This window comes from Bos indicus x Bos taurus, chromosome 27 (genome assembly GCF_003369695.1).
Source record: "Bos indicus x Bos taurus breed Angus x Brahman F1 hybrid chromosome 27, Bos_hybrid_MaternalHap_v2.0, whole genome shotgun sequence".
NCBI classification, from domain to species: Eukaryota; Metazoa; Chordata; class Mammalia; order Artiodactyla; family Bovidae; genus Bos; species Bos indicus x Bos taurus.
In genome coordinates, this window is record NC_040102.1 from 36,702,417 (window position 1) to 36,716,598 (window position 14,182).

Below are 14,182 nucleotides of genomic sequence, written 5' to 3' on the forward strand. Positions count from 1 at the left end.
AAAGGCTCGGGCCCCGCGCCTGCGCGCTCATGTCCACCCCGTCTGCCCCCGCGCGCCGGCCTCCGCGGCGCGCGCGCGCGCACTCGGACAGTTGGAGGTGTTGGGCCGCCTCGGGGTCGCGGCGCGCGCCCCCGGCGCGACTCTCCGGCGCAGCCGCGGCGCGGGGTTCGGGGCTCGGGGCGCGCAGGCGCCGCGGGCGTGGGGCCGCGCAGGCGCGGACGGCGTTGGTCCGAAGAAGACCTTCAGCGGTGCCCTGGCGGAGCGGACAGGCCCCTCCTGGCGGAGCGGACGGGCCCTCCGGTCGGAGGTGAGGCGAGCCGGGGCCGCGGGCTGGCGGCCGGTCGGGGGCCGGGCGGGCGGGCGGCCGTCCGGCAGGGACCCGCGGGAGGCGGCTAACGGAGGCAGGGCCGCCGAACGGGGCGCGGGCCCGCGGGCGGGGGCAGCGGGAACCGGCCCCTCCGGGGACGGACGGGCCGCGCCGCCACCTGCGCCTGGGCCCGGCCGGTCCCCGGGAGGCTGGCTTCGAGGGAAGGCGGGTCCGGGAACCCCCGAACCCCAGCTTCCTCTTCGGCCTCGGCATCCAGCATGAGGGGGCCCCTCTACTCCCTGCCCCTGACGGGAGGGTGCTGGACGTACAGCTGACGGGGGCGAGGCGAGCTGGCTGCCCCACGGTGATGCTGTTGTAGCCGCCGCTCCCCCACCCCCGACCCCGGCACCTCCCCTCGCTCCCCGCCCCCGCCTGCGGCTCCGGCAGCCGGGGGGCGCCGTGCACGTCCACGGACGAGTGCATTGGCAGAGCCGCAGCAATGTGTTGGAACGTGACGTGTCTGGGGCTTCTCGAGTTTTTGCTTGCTCATACCAGCAGTGCATTTCCCATCGGGATCGTGGGCCTGGAAAAGAAAGCTTGAACTGGGCACAGTTGAGGTCAGACGACCCCACCCCCTCCCCCCAACGCGACTTTTGTAGTGTCCAGCAAGTGCTTTTGAAAAAGAAGCGAAATGCTAAAAAGACTGTAATGGGTCCCTAGATGGAGGTTTCTAAACACTTAAGTGTATCTTTCCTTTTTTTTTTTTTTAAAAGCAAACTATAAAGCCTTAACATTTTTAATATTTGAGTACGTAATGCCTAGTTTTTATACTTCACCTCCCAAATTATGGGCTTCAGGCAGAATTTCAACAGGTACCACCGTCGTTTGTGATCATAAAGAGTCATATCAGATTGCAGTTGGCAGTGTGTAAAAAGTCAAATTGATGGTTGGGACGCAAAGGACTTGAGTTGTAAACTAATTGCTCTGGAAAAGAACTTTGAAACCTTGTGGCCTAGAGCAAAGTTTTATTATGGTATGACTCAGTACATTTATCTTCTTCATCTTTACTCTTTCCACTTTATATATCTTCTTAAACTCTGTTCTCTTAACATATCCTAATGTCTGTCATATTGGACAGATTTAGGTTAAGGAACACATTTTAAATGAGTTCACAGTGAAGACGTGCACCATGAAGTGTGTGTTGTGTTCAGGTGTGGTGGAATAGCCGGAAACTTATTAGCAGGAGGCCAGACCAAGAGCTCCGCTGAATAGAAATAAATAGGTTTGAACGTGTAGGTGGTTGAGGCATCGGAATTGCAAGGGCTTGCTGGTGCTGTGGATTTTACTGGGGTGGTAATGGGGTCAACAGGGGCTTCCCAGGTGGCTCAGTGGTAAAGAATCCACCTGGCAAGGCAGGAAACGCAGGAGAGGCCAGATCAGTACCTGGGTGGGGAAGATCCTGGAGGAGGAAATGACAACCCACTCCAGTATTCTTTCCTGGAGAATCCCATAGACAGAGGAGCCTGACAACTTAGCGTGCACAGTGGGGCTAATGGGGTTGCTTGAGGTGCTCCAGCGTGACTTGAGGATGCTGCTGGCAGAGATTTCCTATTGTGCAGAAAGGGCAAAGGGATGGTATATTCAGCAGTGTTGATTGGCCTCAGAATTGTGAAGTGAGCGTCATGTTGGCAGTAAAGAAGCTGGCTGAATCCTCAGGCAAGATGGAGTGAAACACCTAGGGCTTTTGAAGACTGTAACTTTTAGAGTGTATACTGATTGTTGGTAAGCAGATTACTGCAGGTAGGATCTATCCTCTATCTGGTTAATAGGTTAGATTATAGCACTGTATTTTAAGAAGAGTTTTGAGAGAGGGTGTATTCTGGATGAATACACTTCAATTATTGTGGTAGTTCTTAAGAACTGAATTTCAGAGTGGCAAAAATGTTAGCCCTGAAGGTGTTTAATTGCATCTGCTTTACAGATCCTCAGAAAATTTACTTTGTCATTTTATACAGCTCTCTGGCTTTACAACTGCTCAAGACATGTTTTACTAATGCACATTTTTGCATTCTTTTAAAAAGTGAAAGTCCAGTTTAATGGAACATCTGCTTCAGTGTTCAAGAAATTTCTCTTCTTTGAAATGCAAGCAGAAAGATGACCTCCGTGAATCTCATGAGAAACATCGTTTCATTCTCCAGGTTTCTGGGAAGCTCTTTTTTAAGGAGCAGTGCTTTCTCTGCACTTTGCTTGCCTTAGGGGTTAAGCATGAATGATGGAAAGCAAGAAACACTGTATACCTCATCTTACAGAACTGAGCACTGGAATGGTGAATAAGTACTAAATATTATCTATTCCCTTGTCCTTATTTTTCTTTATAAGATATGTGTAACACACCGACTTACTGTGACCTAGGAAAGGCTGCCAAAGATGTCTTCAACAAAGGATATGGTAAGTATGCTATTGTAAATTGCCAGTGTGGGGTAAGCATTCATACTGAATGCCTAAGATATGGGAGATACCGTGCTCAGTAAAATGAGGTTAAGTCAACATTAATCTATTTCACAAGATTTAAGGGGATAACTATTAGCAGGTCACTAGACTTCTTTTTTTAGAGGTGGAGTGCCACAGCGTTAAAAGCCGTTTTGTACATAAACATATTTGCATATTTAATGTTATCTGTGGGGTGAAATAGTATAAATCTGTAATATATGTGCCTCCTTTGGTTAGCCCTGGGGACAGTTGAAGCAGGGAGTGTGTTTTTCCTCCTCCAAATAATAGCAGTGTTTTCATGAGTATGAAAACCCGGCTTTTGACTTCTTTGGAGGAATATACAGTGTTTGAAACCAAGTAGACATTTAGTTTTGGTTTTAAAAATTTAGTCTTGAAATTTTTAAGTTTTTGTGCTGTACACATTTGATTTTTTTATTAACTAGTGATGTTAATTATGTATTTTAAGCTTGTATATATGTATAATTTCTAATAATTTTGGTTCTTAAAATAGTGCATTTTTCTTTTATCCATAGGTTTTTTTTAACTTATATTTTAGAAATATGTCTTTATTATTTTGGCTTTAAAAATTACACTTAATTTTTGTTAGCATTTTGTTGTAATTTTTGGTTACAATTCAGTTTTTGTTAGAATTTTGTTATAATTCAGTTTCTTGTGGAACTTTCACCTAACAGGAATACTGAATATTTTCCATATGAAATGTACTAGGGACTATTTTCATAATTTCTAAATTGCAAAGACTGGAGTGCATGTCACATTTTGTACATCACTTATTTTTGTGTGTGTCTCTAGGATTTGGCATGGTCAAAATAGATCTGAGAACCAAGTCATGTAGTGGAGTGGTAAGTACTCAATATACTGTTAATAGATGTAGCATAATGAAAGGAACCTGTTTGAAAATCATTGTTTAGTCAAGTTACCTTTGGCGCTACGCTGTCTTCCCTACAGCTTTGTCCTCCTCTCAGGTTTCAGACAGCAACTCGGCCACCTGAGCCCAAGGGCAGTCAAGCTGAATCTGGGGGGATCTTTGTTTGTCGTCTATAAAAGTATTCTGAGTCTTAGTCTCAGAAGATACAGAATACATGTGTATACGTACGTGTGTGTGTGTGTATTTTTTATGCTGTATTTTTATACTTTTGTGAATATGTATGTGTACACTAAAATCTTTGCTTCCTTTTTATTGGGTTCATGCAAATTTTGTTGCCCTTTTACAAAAACAAACTAACTTTAGTCTCTGTCCCATCATGATTAGTTGAAACAGGTGTAGAAATACATGCAGAAGGTTAGTCAACTTGTATTAATGTTCATTAAGTTTTTTTTCCTGGAAGTTAAGAAATAAAGGCTATATCACCATATTATCAGAGCATCACTAACCAGAGCTTTTATAAGTTTCAGCAAATAGATCAAGTTGACATTCACCTTATTCTCTGATTTCTCCGTATTGGCTGCATCTTTTTTTCTTTGGTATTTGCCTATTCAAACCAGTGCAAATTTTATTTCTGGACGTGATGATTTAATTAGCAGGGCGGAAAGCGTGTGGAGTATTTACGGTGCTTTGTCTACACCGTCTAATCCGGGTTTGTCACTGTTCTCTCCCCGGGTTTTCTAGGAGTAAATAAATACTTATGCGACTACCCTCCTGAGATGGGGTTTTATTATATAGTCTATTAAAACAGAAAAATCACACTCATTTTAATTCGTATTTCACATTTGCTCAAGGTAGTTTTGTGTTGAGAAAATCAACAACTAAAATTTTATCTCCCTTTCATGCTGCTGTTGTCTGTGAATATTCATTCAGATGGTAAGAAAAACAGTGTATTTGTGTGCTTTGTTTTTATGGCTGTTTTTGTTCTTTAGTATTGATTTAGGAAAAATTTCATCCCTTGCTCCAGACTGCCTGGATCATATCTTGTTATTTTTTGATACGCCATTTATAACAGTAGCATTTCCATGATTGTTTTGTTGCATACTAGCACTACGGCAGAACTGTAGATGTTATGTGCATGGTAAAAATACGTTTTGCACTGTTTGAGCTAATTATGAAATTAAACAAGAATTGAAGTAATTGTGAACCTGGAACTCAGCTTAGGAAAATTATAGCCTTGTGTTTGAGATTTGGAGCTCTGGTATTTTAGATTTTTGACAGAGCTTCAGACGAAGAAATAGTGATCATAAGAAAGGAATACAGACTAAATACGCTTCTACCTTAATTTTTTGCACCAAAATTAAGGTTTATATTTGCTATACTTACAAGTTCATAAAAGGTAAATGTGAAAAATAAAACACTCGGTAGCTGGATCTACTAAAAGAAAGTGATGTGAGTCGTTAAAACATGGCTAGCATTTTGTCGTGTTTTGCCAAGGCCTTGCCCTTAGTGTGCAGTGTGATAGTCTCTTTGAAAACTTGCTGTGCCGTGTAGATAAACAGATCACAGTTTCCCAGTTGTGTCATCAGCCTATAGAACGCGAGTTAGGGGGCAGAGCGTTTGGTGGAGGAAGGATTCATATTGCAGGTGGTGAAACAACTGGGGCGGAGTAGCTGCGTTGCATGACTGTTGGCCGTATTTCAGAGATGGGCTTTAAAGGCAGGGCCAGTGAGCAGTGTGGTTTCCTTGACAGCTCCTAGACTGTCAGCGACAGGTGCTGACTGTTTGCTTCCCCTAGAAGGAGATGTGTTTCTAATTGCTTACTGTCATAGGACTGAGGGACAACCTAACTAGGAGGAGGATTTCTTCTGAGCCATTCATAGTAACTGTTTGACAGAGGAGAGGGAGGAAGAGGGATAACTCACAACATTCCATTTTGTTACGAAAAATGGATAGATACTTTCAAATATTGACATTGTTTACAGATCTGAAAATCTTACAGATAGTTTTGTGGGCAAAAGCAATACATTTTTTGTAACAGTGTGAATGTACTGAATGCCAGTGTCCTGTACACATAAAAATGGTTAATTTAAGTTAAGTGTATTTCACCACAATGAAAATTTTAAAAAGTTTTTAATGCAGTAAAGTTCTGGCCCTATTAAAAGGAGGGAATCTAAAGCTTCCAGTGTTTGGGGATTTTTTAAAGACTTTAAAATGAACTAATAGTTCAAAAGTTCTGATAAAGAACAAAGTCTTTTTCATGTCATGAAGTAAATGTTTAAGATTCGATATTTTTGTCTTTTTAGGAAAGGCATTTTCAGTAAAGATATTTTTCTTTTAAAAGAGAGAGTTTGGGATTCCCATTTAGTAAGAGGGTATATGGAACAGAAATATCAGTAAGAGAGGTGGAGTAATGGGAAGTTTGCAAAACTGGTTAAAGTGTCTAGAGATTAGAAGGAAAGAAGGAGAGCAGGAAGTAAGTTGCTGCAGAGTAGGGTTGTGGTAGAAAGTCAGTTGTATTGGTTTCTGCTGCATTGAATACTGTTTTCTGGAATGAATATTTTCTATTTGGTGAGCTGATTTTAACTGTTTTTTCTTACCAGGAATTTTCTACTTCTGGTCATGCTTACACTGATACAGGGAAAGCATCAGGCAACCTAGAGACCAAATACAAGATCTGTAACTATGGACTGACCTTCACGCAGAAGTGGAACACAGACAATACTCTTGGGACAGAAATCTCTTGGGAGAATAAGGTACGAGAGTGTTGGAAGTTATTTGTAGGGTGAACTTGATCTTGGGGATGAGCTGATGAACAGACTGTGTCATCAGTGTGTCCACAGTATATATTTTGTCCAAATATAATCTGAGTGAAGTCGTGCACTGTCTAGTCGCTGTATTTTGTTCTCTGCATGTGGCCTTCTTTTTATGTTTCTATAAAGTAAGATTTTGTTGGTGAGTACATAATTATGACATCTTTTGTTCTGACCAGTTCTACTTACTGTTATACATTGGGCGTCTCCTGAGCAGACCAAGCTATTTGTAGTGATTTAATTTTGCTTTTGTAAACATTGCAAAACTGACTCCACGGAAAAATGGTTCTAAAAATTCTTTAATGTTTTCAAAGAGAAACTCTTTCAGCAGATGCTTGTCAAGTGCCTGCTACATTCAGGGCACTAGTTTTTGAGGTATGTCTGTATGCACATTATCATAGATAGATAATGCATCTGTATAGCTGAATAAGTTACTTAGGTTGGTTTGTTAACTGTCCAGTTACCATAATAATTTCGAAAGAGTATCACGATTATTTTGTCGCATTGGGATTTTGTTGTTTTGTACTCTTAATTTACGTCACCCGTTTTTTGGTGAGAATCGTGATGAAGCCTGGGGTGAGGGGAGAGGGGTGGGGGCAGGAAAAGGAAGAAGAGGCAATTTATGAAATAATCTAATGTTTGTCTTTCTTCAATGACTTCCTTATTAGCGAATAAGTTAGAGAAAACTTTAGAATTGGTTTCTCAAGTCAAGAAAAGAATTGAAAAATGCTAATTGTTAAATTTAAATCTTTATTTTTCAGTTGGCTGAAGGGTTGAAACTGACTCTTGATACCATATTTGTACCGAACACAGGGTAATTATCCCAACCCCGTTTTCTGAAATGGTCTTGTTTCTTGAAGGGATGGAAAGGTTTAGAGGAGGGGGCTGCGGGAGGAGCTCAGAAGGGGAGGCAAGCAGAGACCTGTGTGTGCAGGAGACGGCGGGGAAGACGCCGGAGGCAGGGGCTGGTTTTCATTTGAAATCTGGGCAGATGAACAAGAACTTGTAAATCTAATTCAAAGAGGCACATTGTGGGAAAAATGCAGGTGCGAGAAGGGTCTGAGACTAGATGTTTTTAAGCTATCCCGAGGATTCTTGGATGTGAGGTCTTGCTGGGAAGTTAACATCTTGAGAAAAGTGTGTTGTCTCCTGGCAGCAGAACGTGTAAAGAACGGTTCTGCTCACTTGATTTCTTAGCCTTTGTAAATCCCCCAGCTTCTCTGGCTCAGTGTTTTCATCTGAAAAGCGGGGATTTTGTTGTTTCCTGCCTGCCTGTCTCTACAGGAGTGGCGCTCGGTGGGGCGTGGTCCTCCTGAGCCGTGTGGCAGGCTCGCCCCTCCTTCACTCACTTCAGAATTGTACACTTCTATCCCACATTGTCCAGGGAGACAACACTGACCTGAGGAAAATAAACATGCTTACCAAAAAATAAAGTACATTTCTCTCTGTGACAGGTTAATAATCTAAAATTGTGTCAGGTGTTACCTTTTATACCATTTGGAAACAAAATTTAAAGGAATTTGGTTTCTTGTATGTCTGTATACATATGCATTCAGGTTATTAATTTGGTACTGAAATATCTTGCACCTTTTTATACTTATGCTTTTATGAAGTTAATCATGAAATACTATCATCTGAACTTATAGTAGAGAATAGGTAAAAAATAATATATATATTTCAAATCCTAGCAAAATTACATTTGTAGAGCTAAGTCATTTGAAACATTGTCTATTTGTGCCTTCTACCAAAATAATATTTACATTGGGGGAGAAAAGGGATCTTACTCTCAAGATTCCTAGACTGCAGTAAAAGCTCATGTTGTTTTTGTTTGTTTTACAGAAAGAAGAGTGGGAAATTGAAGGCCTCATATAAACGGGATTGTTTCAGTCTTGGCAGTAATGTTGATATAGATTTTTCAGGACCAACCATCTATGGCTGGGCTGTGTTGGCCTTTGAAGGTTGGCTTGCTGGCTATCAGATGAGTTTTGACACAGCCAAATCCAAACTGTCACAGAATAATTTCGCCCTGGGTTACAAGGCCGCAGACTTCCAGCTGCACACTCATGTGTGAGTGTTCCAAGTTCGGAGTTCCTCCTTTAGTGCCGGCACAGCCGCCCAGAAGGATGGTAGCCGTTAGCATGTTGCGCAGATCGGCAGGGGGTGGTGCTTGCATGTGATGACGCCGCGGTGGACACCGGCCTTGCTGTGCTGGCCTCGATCGGCAGGGGGTGGTGCTTGCGTGTAACGACGCCGTGGTGGACGCCCGGCCTTGCTGTGCTGGCCTTGCGTGTAACAACGCCGTGGTGGACGCCCGGCCTTGCTGTGCTGGCCTTGCATGTAACGCCACCACAGTGGACGCCCGGCCTTGCTGTGCTGGCCTTGCGTGTGACAACGCCGCGGTGGACGCCTGGCCTTGCTGTGCTGCCTCGAAGTCAGGCGTGGTGCCCTTGGCGCAGGTGCTCGCTGCTGCTCTCTGAGCCTGGAATGGAGAGAGCGAGGGCAAGGATTCCCTTTGATAAGAGGGGTCCTTTGGAGAGGTGTTGCTGCTTCCTCTGGTTCCCTGCTCATCTCGGCAGTTTCTGGAAGCAGGTCTCTTTGGATCAGGAATAACCCCTTGAATGATCGGAGAGTCCTGGAGCAGCGCCAGTGTAATTCTATGGAGGTGTTCAGGTACCCTGGTGTGACCCCAGGTACCTGTGTTGTATTCAGAAGTAGCAAGGTCCCCAGAGCAGTCCTGGGTTCAAGTCTGTGGGCCACACTCTGTTGGTTACATGACTTTGAACTTGAAACTGTTATTTCATGTCTTGGCCTACTGGGCACGACCAGTGTCCCAGAAAGAGAAGGATTAGCTCTTTGTTTTTGAAGTGTTGCGGATTGCCGTCCACTAGGCACTCTAATCCACTTACGATGACTAAAGTCACTAGTGGTGCAGACAGAGGCATTGAAACTGGTGAAAGTATTATCGGGAGAGCCATCAGAGCTCAGGGGTTGAGCTCTGAGATGCTCTGAAACAGTACCCTGGGTCATGCCTGGTAGCTGTTGCATGGAAGGTGCTTTCTTATGCTAAGATTGTGTTTTGAATGAAATCCAGAATTGACGTGTACTACTTTATATGTTTTTTCACAGAATCTTTGTAGAACTCTATTTTGAAGTTTCTAAGTACTATGACCAACTGAGAGACATACAGATCATATTTACTTGGTGTCAGCCTTTGTGCCTAGTCAAATGCTGTTTAAGAAATTTATATCGTGGGGGAGCCAAGTAAATGAATCAGATGTTACTGTGCTTTAATTATGTGGTTATAAATTATATAACTTTTATTTGACAGTCATTTATGCTAGAAGTTTACTGAAATCTGTAGTTGTTATAAAACAAGACCCTGATTTAGATAGTCTTGGAATTTGTTTCCATATTGTAACAAACTAGATACTTAACGAGGTTTTCTTGTGCCCTGAAAACAGGAATGATGGCACTGAGTTTGGAGGGTCCATCTACCAGAAGGTGAATGAGAAGATTGAAACGTCGATAAACCTCGCGTGGACAGCTGGCAGTAACAACACCCGCTTCGGCATCGCTGCTAAGTACAAGCTGGACTGCAGAACTTCTCTCTCTGTAAGGATGTGGACACGTGATGTGCTCGTGGTTTGCGTGCTCTTTATTAACTTTGAGCTGGTCACTGTGTAGTGAGAGGAGCATCTCCCTGAAGTCAGGAAACGTGGGTTTCAATCCTGGTTCCTCCCCTATTTGTTGTCTGACCTTCTCAAGTCATTTTATCTCTTGGCCTCAAAATTTTCTTATCTATAGATTCCTGGGTTTCAATCACTTTTTCTGTTGCCGTTAGTGAAAGTCTCTCAGTCGTGTCCGATTCTTTGCGACCCCAAGGACCATACAATCCGTAGACTTCTCCAGGCAAGAAAACTGGAGTGGGCAGCCTTTCCCTTCTCCAGGGGATCTTCCCAACCCAGGGATCGAAACCAGGTCTCCCACATGGCAGGCGGAGTCTTTACCAGCTGAGCCACAAGGGAAGCCCAAGAATACTGGACTGGGTAGCCTATCCCTTCTTCAGGGGATCTTCCTGACCCAGGAATCGAACCGGGGTCTCCTGCATTTCAGGCGGATTCTTTACCAACTGAGCTATTAGGGAAGCTCAATTGCCATTAGTAATTCTTGTTAATAATGCTAATTGAGCTCTTAAATTTCAGGTCCTGTGCTAAGACTTTGTATGTATTATCTCATGTATTCCTCACAACTGCTCTTGTTCGGTGAATAATATTGCCCTCCTCCCCCATTTTACAGACAAGGGAGCTGAGACTTAGAGCGGTCAGGTAACTGCCCAGGGTCACTCAGTAAGAGCAGTGTCAGGGTTTGATCCCAGATCGCTCTGTCCCTAGAGTTCATTCTCTTAGCCCTGTCAGAGGTCGTAAAACTGGTATCTCAGAGGAATCCGGCGCACAGGGAGGGATGTTTGGCCACACGGTGTTTTAACATTCTTCTCGAGGCCTTTAAGCTGCATGCTCAAGGTCCCCTCTGTCCCTACTAGTCCTACTGACTTCTTAAAAGATTTATTAATTTGGCTTTCAGTTTCGGTATTTCTGGATTGGTCCTAAGGTGTTCCAGTTTGGAAATCTGATGCATGACGTGGTTGTGTTGGCCTTGCATATTGCACAATTGATTTTCTGTTTCGGTTTCATCTCTTTATCTTAGGCTAAAGTAAACAATGCCAGCCTGATTGGACTGGGTTACACTCAGACCCTTCGACCAGGTGAGTAAGAGAATGAATGACAGTGGGCTTGGGGTAGGTGAATGAGGAATAATGAAAATTACAGACAACCTGTAGTCACTTTAGGGAAGTTCAGACAATTGTGTAACATTTGGTTGTTTGAAGTAAAACAGATTCATTGCTTTTGTTTTAAAATATGTGCCTGTGTTTCTAATTATAACTTGGTTCCTCTGGCTTGTGAGTTTGGTTGATCACCCATTATTCTTAAGTCTGAACTCCAAGTAGAGTGTGTCCTGACTGCTTTACAGATGAGGTGGTTATGGATCCCTAGTGTTAAGTTAGTAATAGCTGTGATCTCTCTGCCAGCTGAACCCATGCCGCTGACTCCACCCGTGGTTTCTAGGAAACACATAATCTGATTGTGATGCTTGTTACAAGTAATTGTGATCTTCTTCTTCTCAGGAGTGAAACTGACCCTGTCAGCTCTAATTGATGGAAAGAACTTCAATGCAGGAGGGCACAAGGTCGGTCTGGGATTTGAACTAGAAGCTTAATGTGGTTTTGAATAAAGCATCAGCTTTGTCCCTGGAGGTGAAGAGAAATGAACCCACTATGTTTTGGCCTTAAAATTCTTCTGTGAAATTTCAAAAGTGTGAACTTTTTATTCTTCCAAAGAATTGTACTCCTCCCCACACTGAAGCTTAGGTACCGAGTCCACCCTAAGGGAGGTGCTTGAAGGCTTCCCGGAAGCTGTCACGTTCGTGCCACGTTTCAGTTCAGTTCCGCAGTGTTACTTTCTGTGTGTTCCTCAGCGACGGTGTAGTGTCATGTTCCGAGGAGATGACCCGACCCTCCAGTTGTCCATCGCGTCCTGCATGTCCCACACCACTTTTCCATGACCTTGTAATATTGGTCTCTGTACGGTAGTAGAATCCTTGGTTTTGCATCAGAGTAAAATAAACCCATCACATTTGGAACATAAACCGACTGGACTTGGCGGTGCCGGGTGCTCGTGCTTGGTGTGACCGACTCTGCTGGGAGCAGCGCTCGCAGGCGGGCTCTGGTCTGAGCGGGCTGTGCTGCTGCCGGTCGCCGCCACTTGTGTCGGCCTCCCTGCTGCTGCTGCTGCTGCTCTGGGTCAGGCCGAGCCTCGTCCTGCTGGGTGGGGGCACGTCTGCTGGGCTCCTCGCTGCCAGTTGCAGTGAGAGAGTCTGTCCTCCTGGTAGATCTGTAAAGTCGCTGGGGAGGAGCGAGAGTGTCAGTGGGTGGAGAGGGGGCAGCGGGGAAATGCTGCCGGGGCGAGGCTGGAGCAGGGGGCGCACCCGAGGCCCCCCGGGTCTCGGGACAAGGCTTTTGATCTAGAAAAATGATGCCCAGAGGATGGAAATAGCGGTTCAGAAGAGGAATGAGGAGACTGGCTATCTTCAGGGCTTACTGGTAAATTGTCTTTCTAAAAGTAGAACTCCAGGAAAAAAGATGTTTTAACACTGTGTGTGTGCTGGTTGCAGCAGGCTCAGTCCGTGTAGTGGCGAGGAAAAGCGAAACCTGCCGTCCGCCCTCCAGTCCCTCCCGCTGTCGCGAGCAGTGCGACGTGCATCCTTGTAGATGCTTTTCAGCGTCTTTAGTGACCACGTCATTGTCTCTATAAAACGTGAAAACGTGTGTCTTGTCTTGCAGCATACTGTTCAAGTTAACAAAGCAGTTTTTCTATGTGTATAGCTGTGCCTCGTATTTTTCATTTTTATCCTTTTGAATCAGCGTGGTGTTCATTTACTCCCCTCTTTCCTGTATTCAGTTTGCTGTACAGACTGTGCTGCACTGAGTACCTTTGTGCACTTACCTCTGTCCACGCCGTGAGTGTCCCCGTGGCGCACTGCCCAGTGGAGCCTTCTGTGGTGATGAAGATGGTGTATGTCCACACGGTCCCACTCGGCAGCATGAAGTAGGTCAGCGGAAGGGCTGTCTGTAATTCTGTTTTTTTTATAAAGTTGCATAGCCATGTGCACAGCAGTGGCCGCTGTGTTAGTGCACGTGCACAGGGTCAGTGTCTGGCAGGTGGGTGCTGAGTCGTAGGTACTGTGCACATTTGACCAGTAGTACAAAGTCACCCTTTAGAAATTCAGTGCCAACCTGTGTTTCTGCCAGTGGTGGTCAGGGTGCCTGTTCCCCTGCATCCGCATAAAGGCTGAATGTTAACAGACTTAAAGATTTTTTACCACTTTTAGAGGAAAAATGTCTTAATAGTATTTCCCTAATGGCCAGTGAGATGGGGCTGTTTACATGGGTCCACTGATACTTAGAATTCTCTGATTGGCCCATTCAGATTCCTCACTTTCCAAGTCAATCATCTTAAGACCAACTGGACACAACTGCTTTTGAAAATGTCAGTGCTGCAAGGCATTCCCCTGCCACCACCAAAGGTCCTCTCTGTGAGAATCCAGATTCCAGCCACCGCTTCTTATGTCGGGTCTCACCTGTGATACCGGCCACATGATACAGTTTTATTTTCTCATTGTCTCTGTGGGTTGAACCGCCCTCACAGGAGATTAAGTATAACAGCAAAGGAGAAGGGGTGAGGGGGAAACGACGAATGCATTCTGTGTGTGGATGCCTGTGTCTTTCAGGGAGAACTCTGCAACCTGAGCGTGGATGGGACGCTGAGCTGGGCTGGCTGGGCTGCCCTGGTGGTTCCTGGGGTTAGAGGCTGTCACTGTGGGCATCTCTTCAGCTGGGCGCTTGTAAGGGCAGGGGATGGAAATGCTGGGGGCCCGAGGAGACGCAGAAAACTGCCGGGGAGATGCTGCCTCATGCGTTTCATTAACTTGCTGACGAGGGTAGTTGTATTTACGGCCTGAGGCCGACGGGAAGGTTGCTGCAGGTCAGTGTTTTTTCCCTTTTGTGTGTGTTTTTTTTTAAGTGATTTCTTCTTGTAGAGCCGAAAAGCCGGTCTTTGTGTTGATATGGTAACC

General features: G+C 44.8%; 1 protein-coding gene across 2 annotated transcripts; it reads left to right on the forward strand.

Annotated features, from left to right (window-relative positions):
* Positions 1-94: 94 nt before the first annotated feature.
* VDAC3 (voltage dependent anion channel 3) lies at positions 95-12,196 on the forward strand. 2 transcript variants are annotated; one of them, XM_027530231.1, is made up of 10 exons: positions 121-307; positions 2,687-2,755; positions 3,608-3,657; positions 4,614-4,616; positions 6,284-6,436; positions 7,255-7,307; positions 8,333-8,560; positions 9,955-10,105; positions 11,198-11,255; positions 11,676-12,196. In XM_027530231.1, the coding sequence occupies exons 2-10, from the start codon at positions 2,689-2,691 to the stop codon at positions 11,765-11,767; spliced, it is 855 nt and encodes a 284-aa protein (XP_027386032.1). In that variant the 5' UTR covers positions 121-307; positions 2,687-2,688; the 3' UTR covers positions 11,768-12,196. The 2 variants fall into 2 exon arrangements, with proteins under 2 accessions (XP_027386033.1, XP_027386032.1); XM_027530232.1 differs by lacking the exon at positions 4,614-4,616 and having other exon boundaries at positions 95-307.
* Positions 12,197-14,182: the final 1,986 nt, after the last annotated feature.